The sequence below is a fragment of the Tigriopus californicus genome, chromosome 6, assembly GCF_007210705.1.
Source record: "Tigriopus californicus strain San Diego chromosome 6, Tcal_SD_v2.1, whole genome shotgun sequence".
NCBI lineage: Eukaryota > Metazoa > Arthropoda > Copepoda > Harpacticoida > Harpacticidae > Tigriopus > Tigriopus californicus.
Window position 1 is genome coordinate 12,964,838 of NC_081445.1, and position 10,812 is coordinate 12,975,649.

Genomic DNA, 10,812 nt, shown 5'->3' on the forward strand with positions numbered 1-10,812 from the left:
AGCTTTACGCAACCTCTCTGTTTATTTCCTTCATGCCAGGCCTATATGAGGGACCGCTGATTTTTTTTTATAAAGGCTTAAACAGGGTTTATTTTAGTTGAGATTGTCAAACAATTGCTGAGAAGAAAATCAGCAATGTAGCAACCAAATGATATATAAGAAAAGAGCAAGTGTTTCTGTCAATAAATTAGCCATTAAGCAAAGCGTTTTTTTAACACTGCAGCGTAAAAGGGACCAAACTTCTTTGAATGAATTGTTCATCGTTTTTCAAAATGTTTAAACTTTAATAATTTTCTTTACAACATTACAAAGTGCTTTATTCTAAGCTCGACTGCAAAACTAGTTGCATACTAATTTCACAGCCGACCGAATAAATATGAGATTTGGAAATTTATACTCGTACATACAAAATAGAAAAATAATATTTTGCACTTTTGGTAGAAGATACTAAATGTTTGAGGCCATTTTGAGATTGGAAAAAAATAACAAAAATGTTTTGCCCATGAGGACCAAATATTTTCTCAACCCCTTGTAATGGCAAGCCACGAAACCGGATTGAAGCCGAGATTTTACCAGTAATGCAAATCATGTACGGTGGGCAACTATATTCTTTGAAATTAGTGTTTCATGCCGTGGTAAGGTCATGAGCGCTTGCACGTAAATCATAGAAGAAGTAACATAGAAGAGTAAAAATCGAGTTAGTTGTGTTTTTTTACTGCAGCTGAATCGGTAATTAGTGGACAGTGCAACTCAAGCTGATGGAAAGCAGCGCCTCTACAATCAGAAACTATACCCTAGTAGCCACCGGTCAGCTGACATTCATTCGCTCTGAAAACTAGTCCGCCTGGCTAGCTCTCATCGCACTCTCTAGGAGTTGCTTCCTCAATGCGTAAATGATGGACTGAACGACGGACTTTTAGAACTATGGACTGTCAACGGCTTTTACGTCTAAATGTGCCTTCATTGGGGCAGGCTTGGGTTATGGCAACTGACAATTCATTAGCAAAATATACAAGCTGCATGAGCATAATATGAACGCTCAGTAGAATTTGAACTTTCCACTTTCTAGGGTTGCCAGAGATGTAAGGTTTCTTTTGCTGGAAAGAGGATAAACTCGCACAACAATAACTTTTGGTGATCTTTTTGAAATATTCGAAAATGGAGTCTGAATTGATAAAGAAGCATCAAATTTCCGGTTCCCCCTTTTTCTCCCTGAAACATGAATATAACTAGCAATATGAATGGGTATCTAATCATGATGTAATATGAAGATATAGGATGGATGAGTGGTGAACCCTGTGCTTGTCCTTAACCACATTGAAGGCTTTCCTGGTTTTGGTTGTTATCCTATGTATCGGAATATTCGGAATACTGGCCATTAGCGTCTCCGGGACGTCATACGCGGACTGACATCACAAAAAGTGCGCGAAATTCAAACGGAGATCCGTGTCTGACCCCCCTGAGAAACGGACCCAACCAATCTGTTTATGTAGTGCTATCAGAGTACAGAGTCTTCACGTTTTTTATTTGCGCTGAATGATTCTAGTCATATTCGCTATGACATCACTTTCTAGTCTGCTATACTGGCATCATATCAATCTGATCATTTCATTCTTTTATCAAAGTCTGTGTATAATATTTTTGCACACACTCTAATACATGTTACAAAATGGCATGACCAAGAATCGCAATAAGGGTTATCAATGAAAAGATTATTGCACTGTCTAAGTATCCATTTGGCCACAAAAGTAAGCTAGGTGGTATGGGTAAGGGAATTACAATGAGTGATAGGGTCTTTATGAAATTCCTTTCAAGTACAAATTAGGTGGTGGTCAGAGTGTCAATCTTAGCCTAAAAATCTTTTTCCTTTGATCAAATTGAAAGAAATATTTGTCAGGTTTTTGGTTTGTCAATTGCATTTTTGTCTAGTGGCGCTTGCTCAATCAAGTACTCAATTCAACCAAAGAAACGGGAACTGCAATTGATTCTTCTTATCAAGGAACAACTGAAGTCTTGGCATTAGTTCAAATTTTAAGAATTAGAAACTTCACATACTCATATTGTTGCAAAATGAATTAATTGTGTACAGGTATTTACTTCCAAACAAGTTGGTAACTGGTGTCAGTCGGATTAGTGCGACACCTTGGATTTCGTGGCTCTTTGCCGGACTCACCGGGTCCGGACTCTAGTTTTTAACTAGAGTCAAATCAAAGGAAAAAAATACTCATCGTGTTTTACTAAGCTAAACAAGGCTAATGAAATCATCATTCAAGAGCTGCTTTCTCGAACGGTCTATTCATGGCTGAGAAAAGCATCGATCTACGAATGTTTCATTGATGAATGAACTGACTCGGATCGAGCATTGGAAGAGGTCAGTCATTTTAGGTCTTTGTTCAGCTTATATGCATGACTTAGGATACTTTGGGGCACCAGAAACATTTAGTAAATCTGTAGGTGTTCCAGATCGAATTTCAGCACAAATCCCATTCCTCCAAATTCTGGATCATTTATCCGCGATGTTCGTTCTCGGCTGAAGAATTTTCCCTTTGTCAAGCCAACACGTCATGGTTCATCAATTATTTTTTAACCTTTAACGACGGCTAAAAAATGAATAAAAGAATTCCATTTCATACCATAAAAATGCATAAAAACAGGTCAAAATAATCACTTTGATATGCATCTAAGCCCAAAATATTGAGTGTAAAATATCAAATGAAAATTGCAAAAAACGGTAAAAATCAATACATCAAAATAATGGGCAAGAAACGCAAAATTGATAACATTAGTTGGAAAAATAATTTTCAAACCAACAAGATGGGCAAAGAGCAGAAAAAGAAAGTTTTTCCTCAGTAATAAAGCGGTTAAAAACAATCAATTTCAATGACGAATAATTCTTTAAATAATCGGCCATTTTCTCCAAAAGTAAATATTTAGATGTTTTCAATACCGTGGGTAACACTTTGCTCGTTTTTATCATACTTTGGGAACCCATGAACCAAAAACGTGAATTCGTAGCTTTTTTGTCTACCTCCGAGGTGCTTTGATATTTAATTCAAAACACCATGACGTTCATCAGGCGGGTTCATTGAGAGGGATGACCATTGCCGAAAATAGGAAGTACGGTAAGAATTATAACTCGACAGTGTACTTCCTCGTTTTTGATGGGCAGATACAACAAAGGTTGAAGGAACGAGCTTCATCCCGCCATAAAAGTCGGTCTTGATATCGTCTATTTTTTCCATTACAATAGGCAGATATGTGTCCGTTTCAGAGAGGTTCCATATGTGATTGAGGTTAGAAGTCAATTGTGTCCTTGAGAAACATCGGGGACAAGAATCAAACTGCCGACGCCTCTATTAGTAAAAAACTGACTTAACCGCTAGGTCACAGCTCCTTCCGTGCTTCGAAATATATAAAACAGTTATTGTGAATGTCAAATAAGCAACAAGAAAGGAAAGGGAAGCCATGCTCAGTTTCTTAGCCTGATAGGGGATGTTCTTTTTTTTTATGAATCATTTTTCTCCATCTGGCTACGGGAAAACTTAGCGACGACGACCTATAACTCCATATCGAATACGTCAGTACTGGAGCAGAAAACTTGAACGAATCTTGAATGTTTTCCAACGGGATTTTGTAGAGCTATGCATTTTGTTTCCCCCTGATCAGGTGCATTCACGCCGGAAGAGTGTTCAATGAATTCCATCGTCATGTTCAAGGACTCGATAAGGAGGTAACGCAAAACTGAAACGACTTTTAGCGAGGTTTCAGAGAGCTTTCCTTTCCAGTACTGACGTATTCCATGAACTTTCATATTTCTTCTCTTCACCTTGGGACAACAATTCAAAACTCAAACAGCGGTTCATTATTGCACAAAAAGACTTATATCCACAATTAGTGTGCCGACTTGATCTGGATTGTGGCACTGCAGATGCAGAAAGATGGGTAAAAAATGCAATAAAACAAGATCTCAAATGCTCCACTAAACCACTTATGTTATGATCTATTGAAACCGAAGAGTCCAAGAGGCAGCGTGAACAAGCAGAAAATCTCCTTTCCAAGAGCCCCCAAGTTCAACCCCGAATGCCAGAAGTTAAACTTCAAGGAATGATCTAAGAGACTTGATGTGGTACTTAATACAGTGTCCTACAGAAATATCTCTGGTTCATGTCTCCTGAACTCATCAAACTCACAGGAGGCGGAGAACCAGATTGATACCGGACATGGGCGATGGTGGCCTTTATTTGTAGGGCAGGGCTTACCTAAACCAATAAAGCTACAGCTGCCTCATTTTCAAGTACAATTTTCTCAAACCAGAGCTAAAAGTATTTCTAGAATAGCTTATTAATAAAACTCAAGTAACAGGTTGCCTGTTAGCTTAATTTTTTTTTAACGTGGGAAAAAATCAGAAAAATGTGAAAACGGAGGAAAAATGTCAACATTAGAAGAAAGTTTGAAAAGATCAAAAATATTAAGTATGTGAAAAAAAGTTGGGAAACCTAAAAAAGTTGTCAAATGTGAAAAGATTGCTAAAATGTTCAAAAGTTGCGGCATTGTGGAAAAGCTTGAGAAAAATGTGCAAAACAGGAGTAAATTGCAAAAAAACTAAAAAGCTTCAAATAGCTTGTTACAATGGCAAAAAGGTCGCGTGTAGCCTTTTGTCTCGTTTCTAAAAGGCTAAAAAATGTTAAAACTTTGTTTTCAAGGTTTAGCTATACAAGGAGAACTCTTTACACATGTAGAGTTCGCATTGGCTTAAGACATCAATTTCTTTTAATCACACATAGCCTATTCCACCAAGGACTCGCCCTCTTGCATTGGAATCCCTTCAACTTTTTCATTTGCTGCTCCGTATTCAAATATGCATTGCGCCAAGTCCTTAATCGTTAGGCTACCATCTCCAGTGTTGGAAACAGTTTTGAGATATAGGAGTACAAAGCAATGGTGAATCCGCATCAATTCTATTGGAGAAAAGTTAGTTTTGGACTCATCTAAGACGTAACAATTGCCTTGGGAGCACAATTTCAAGCCCAGGATAAAACAAAGAAATAAAAAATGAACACACTATGAACAATTGAAATCGTCAAAAGGTGCATTGCGATCAATTAGGCCTCTGACTGCGCATGAATGAAAACAGTCTGTCCCCCTGACAACTAATCAAAAATCGAACAATTGGAACTGGACTTCTGTGGTTAAGGATAAAGAAGTAAAAGGTATCAGGTTTGGAGACGAAAATAAATTTTGAAAAAGAGTTTGAACAACATGATTCAACGGTATCAATTGCACATATGCAGAAAATGATATTTTCAGGCTGTTGCATTTTTTTCCCTTTTTAGCACGACCATGGCCTAATCTTGAATGTCATTGTTTTGAATCAAAGAATAAACTCTTTGGCACAGGTTTCATTAAAAAATATCAATTACTCACTCATGAGCCAAATATTTGGATTTTAAGTTTATGTCGTTAAATCTACTGGCCGCTCCTCTGTGGCTCGTACTATTGCAGGGGCAATGCCAAACTCACTCTGATAATGAGTTTCGTCAATTTAACACGTTTGTCGTGCTTTATGCTCATAATGTTTTCAGGCAAGTAATAATTACTTCTTGGGATGAACAGTGTGCCAAAGGGTATATTTTTTGATTTAATACGATTATAATCATGGTTAAGGCCACGGTACTGCTAAAAAGAAATAAATAACGTGCAACGGCTCAAGCTAATTGAAGCCCCTTTCAAGTGCCCTGTGGCACTATTTCATCACCCCGCGGTAAGAAAAAAAGGAATCACCTAACCTCTAAATATAATTCTTTATTAGTCCTGTGAATTTTGATAGCCCAAGCCTTGCGTTTCGTCACTGTTGTAGGGAACCGGAATACGGTCACGTTCTTTCGGGTGTCGTAGTTCAGACCATTGCTGCTGGATTTGCGGACCCACGCACAGAACCGGATACATGTGGCGTTTGGCGGGCTTTGTCCAGAGGAAAAAGACCCGGGCAAACAAAACATCAAGAACAGGGTTTCCAAAGGTACAAAAGATCGTCAGAAAAGAGCCAATCAAAGTATTCAACCTCATAAAGACCATCGACCCCGACCTTCTAGTACCTTAAGTTCATTTTATTATTAAGGAAAATTTCACAAGTACACTCAAAAAGATTCAAGAATTGACCAAATTGACTTTACGAGACCAAAGAAACAGGTCAAAGAAGGATCGTTCCTTAATGTTTTGGCGTCACTGATCGTTCTCGATGGTCTGGTTGCGTAAAGTGCAATACTAACTTTCCGAGAAGACGACCTCACAACCCCTTCCATATTACTCTCCATCAAAAATCTTCTCCCTCCAATGGTATTCCTACTCTTCCGGACCTACATCACTCCAATTTTCCTCTACTGGCTTCACCTTTGGCTTTCCAATGCCGCAATCAAATCTGCCAATGGCATCTACACCAAATTCCTCAAACGATATCTGTGCGTGCCCAATTTGCCAATAATACATGGACGCATTTTATATGCAAAACTGAGGCCTTCGCCATCGGGCTGGCAATGTCCAACAGTGTTGGGAACCTGATCTATCTGGAGGTGATGTCTGGACACAAGTTGTCCTTCCCGGTCAAGGACTTGCCAACACCTTATTGTCCTTGGCCCGACATCCTTTGGGGGATTGGCGATCATGTATTTGTGTCTGGCCAAATGCCATTAATGATGGAAGCTGAAACAGGATCTGTTCAATCTGACCCACCCAATCCTCTGCAATAATCAAGATTTTCATCGCTTACCTCTACCCAATTGTTGAACTGTCGGTTGAAGAGAGGGGATAACTATAGGAAATGCCCTTCTAGCTGTTGATTCGTGTCTGAAAGAGGAGTCCTACCTCTAGTAATCTTATCAGTGACCATTGCTTTGATCGTGGTTCGAGCCTTGCTAGAAGAAAAGCCTGCTGCTCAGATGATCCCAGAGGCGATGTGTAACCCTCTGAGCGATTGCCGTCAAAACAATGTCTGAAAATTCAAGTGAGCACAGCCTGAAGGCCAGAACCAAAACTAAGGGCATCCTGAAGGCCGACAAAGGCCAAGGGACGTTGTTGGTGAGCCTTTCAGTGTTCATCCTCAAACCATTTGAAATTGGAGAACCTCATGCAAATGCGCTTAATTCATTACGAACAGACCGGACCAAGGGCCGAAATTTGGAATTTCAAGAGTCAATCTTTCGTTGGCCAAACATCAGAGGGCCCTCAATGCCCTTTATAGTTAATTCGGATCATTCTTGGTATGGCGCTAGGTTTTTCAATATGCCCTTTTGTTGAAAACTGCAGATTCAATATGATCAAATTGTTCTTTGAGTAAGGGGAAAGGACTTTCAGAAGCCTCAAAGAGCGGCCCTTAATTTCTTTACACCTTGTAGACATGGAGGTGGACAGTGCCCAAAGGACAGACAACGGAGGGGCAATGTGCATTAGCCCCTCAGTTGGTCAAAAAACCCTGTGAGTTTTGCTTAAACCTTGGTATTCAGATCAATAACGTTTATCGCTGTTATTTTCATCACCTTGTCTGGTGATATGGTGTTATCAAACTGGGTGTATAATGCATAAAATACCCAGAAATGTAGAATAGCCAATGTAATTAACTATTCCAATGTTTATTTCCTCCCTTTCTACCACCATTCTACTCGTATTAATGGTGATTACTTGAACCGAAATCTAGTTGTTTTTGCCAGACACACAAACTTTCAGCCATTAGTCAACCTATTGTGTCACCTTCATGCGCGCTTGCTCTTGATGCGATATGTTATAATCTGCGCTCATGCACGCCCGCTTTCTCTGAGAATATAGTCAGTATAAAACCGAGCTCTGTCCATAACACACCATTTGCTGGCAGCGTCTGAGAAAGCTCGATTTCTCGTGTTTTTCAAAACTTAGCTCGCTTTCAAGTGTTTGTCGTTTGACTTAGATGAACCCTCCTGTTCCTAAAAAGTCAACAAAACGTGACAGTGGTGTTGGGGACTCACCTTCTCGTGAGCAGCTGGATCGTGAGGCCCGTGATCGTGGGGCCCGTGTTCGTGTGCCTAACCCTCTCGACCCTATTACCAAAGAATCTGATAGTGCAAGTGCTGATCCGCGAGTCATGGCTATTGCAGCTCAAGCGACTATGGGGGCGATTGCCAAGGCAGAAGTTTCAATTCCGAAATACTCTGGTCATTCTAAAGACACAGAGTACAAGTCGGAGAATGGAACAAGAACAGAAATATGGGAAGTCCGAAAATGGATCGACCGTTGCGAGCACGTCAAAGGTGCCGCACGGTGGACCGACGGGGTCTTGCTTCAGCAGGCGATTCTTTGCCTTGTTCCAGGCACCCCCGCAGATGACTTCTACCAGTGCGAGGCCGCCACACTTCTCACTTGGGAGGCCTTCAAGAATGCACTAATCAAGGAGTTTTCACCTCCGGTAGCTGCCAGCAAAAGAGTTCGCATCCTTCGTTCCTTCAAACAAGGCGCTAAAGAACCAGCATCACAGTACCAGAATCGTATCCGCCTCGCAATGAGAAAGTTCGTCCGAAACATCGAGGACTACACTGCTCCTCGGGATGCCCTGGCCAACAATAAAGACTACCTATCTGGCGTTGAAGATGGTGCAGATGGTGCAATTCAGTTCTTTATGGACAATGTCTTCCTGTTAGGCCTCAGGGACAGATTGATGGAAGAAGTCACGCTCTCTGGAGCGTCCACTATGGAGGAAATGATACGGGTACTCCAACGTGTCGAAACCTCCGAGCTCCAGAAGCGTGAAGGATCGCATTCCATTGCAGCGGCGTCCACCCCTTCCGCATCTACTTCCTCATTGGAATCACAGCTTTCTGCCCTCACGAAAGCTGTGGAACAGCTCAAAGCTGGAAACAGCGCTTCCGCATCCGTCGCTGCTGCTAACTCCAGCTCTCAACGGAAAGACAAATCCAAGGATAAGTCGGCAGGCAACTGCTACTACTGCCTGGTGCCGGGACACTATGCCACGGATTGTGAAACCCGGAAAAAGGATCGGGCCGATCAAAAATGGAGGCCGACAAGTCGCAATCCCTTCATGTCTCGAGAAGACTACAGCAAACTGTCGAAGGAAGAGAAGACAAAAGGCCAGCACTTCTTCTCGAAGCCTGCTGCGTCCACCTCCACCGTCCAGCTTCCGCAAGGCCCGCCTCCTGCATTCTTCCCACCTCTTCCTCCTTCTCAAGAGTCAATGTATGCCCAATATTACTTGGGAAACTGAGTTCAGGGAGGGCTAATCGTATAAGTCACATTACGTCGGCAATTTCCTCTATATATGCGTATGCAGTGGCATCACTTTTTACACCTGCTTCGCCTGCAACACGTCCGACTGCTTCAATTTATCTCCCTGGAAAAGTCCATGCTACGGCGCTGTATGACACTGGGGCCCAGCTTACTCTGATGAGCGAGGCCACATTCAGACGCATTCCAGTGCATCTACGACCACAGCGTGACGCCTCCCAATCATGCCCTCTTCTCAGCGGCCCTGGTGGTTCTCCCCTGACTGTTCGTGGGCTTTACTACATGCCCGTTTGCCTCCTCGATCGTGAGGTCCAACATGGGTTTGTTGTGGTTTCTAACCTCACGAGCGATGTCATTTTGGGTGCAGACTTCCTACAACAACATAGCCTTTCCTATGACTCTCTCGGAAATCGTCTGTTCTTCTCTTTCAACCCCGCTGCATGGTCTTCAGCAGCTATGGTCGCTTCTGAGTATTGTACACTCCCTGCCAACGCATCTTCTGTCATCAGAATCAAGGCTTTCCGACAGCCATCCATTCCTCTTACATCATCCTCTTCCTTTTCGGCCATCGGTGTTGTGGATTGTGTCGAAACCCCAATTTTTGGAAAGGATGCTCTCATCTCCTTTTCGGGACAAGGTTTAGGGTATTCGGACATTTAGGCAAGCGCTGGTACCAGCAAAAAACTTGCCTGCCAATGCCAGTGATGCAAAATTGGCGTTTCAAACTGGTTTTATCGAAGCTGACCTTTCCCTCATATAGCAATGCGAAAAAAGGGTCAGCTTCTCAAAAACGTGTTTGAAGCCCCAAACTTGCATCACTGACTCTGGTACCAGCAAACAAAACGAACCTGCCAGAGCTTGCCTAAATGTCCCCATACCATTGTGGATAACCCACTAGATGTCGATCTTGATATTTCCCGTGGTCAATACATCGGTCATCTCAAGCCTTTCAAGGAGGCTGAGGTTGGCGAGGTTCATATCAATCTCGATGACGCCCCATTGTCGTCACCTCCCACCTCAACCCATTGTGATTCGGCCAAAGCCGAGCATCTCCGTTCAACGGCTTTTATTCAACTTCAACATCTCTCATCGGATCTTTGCAACCGTTATGTGAATCTCATCATGAAGAACCACGACGTATTTTCTAAGGACAAATTTGACTTGGGTCGCACCTCAGTTATGGAACATTCAGTGCAACTGTCTACACTTGAGCCCATTTATGTCAAACAGTTCCGCATCCAGAAAGTCACAGGTCAGTCCTAGTTGAGCATTTAAACAATTGGCTGAAACTTGGGGTAGTCTCTCCTTCTAAATCTCGTTATAATTCTCCGATCTTTTGCGTACCGAAAAAGGATGGTTCCTTCGACCTGTCTTTGATTTGCGTGCAATTGACTCGAAATCCTATATTGACAAATACTCACAGCGTGAAATTCAGGACTGTATTGATGAAATTGGACGTGCGCAGTCTAAAGCTTTCAGTTCTCTCGATTTAACGGCTGGGTTTTGGCAGCTGCCTCTTGACAAGTCTTCTCGAGACTTTACTTTCTT

General features: G+C 41.9%; 1 protein-coding gene across 1 annotated transcript; it reads left to right on the top strand.

The window, feature by feature from the left end:
* The first annotated feature begins 7,860 nt into the window (after positions 1-7,860).
* LOC131882009 (uncharacterized) lies at positions 7,861-10,563 on the top strand. The gene is made up of 2 exons (XM_059229025.1): positions 7,861-9,901; positions 10,163-10,563. The coding sequence occupies exon 1, from the start codon at positions 7,937-7,939 to the stop codon at positions 9,242-9,244; it is 1,308 nt and encodes a 435-aa protein (XP_059085008.1). The 5' UTR covers positions 7,861-7,936; the 3' UTR covers positions 9,245-9,901; positions 10,163-10,563.
* The last annotated feature ends 249 nt before the right edge of the window (positions 10,564-10,812 follow it).

What these genes read in the sequence shown, in the direction of transcription:
- LOC131882009 (XM_059229025.1), top strand. Translation starts at nt 7,937, where the DNA reads ATGAACCCTCCTGTTCCTAAAAAGTCAACAAAACGTGACAGTGGTGTT.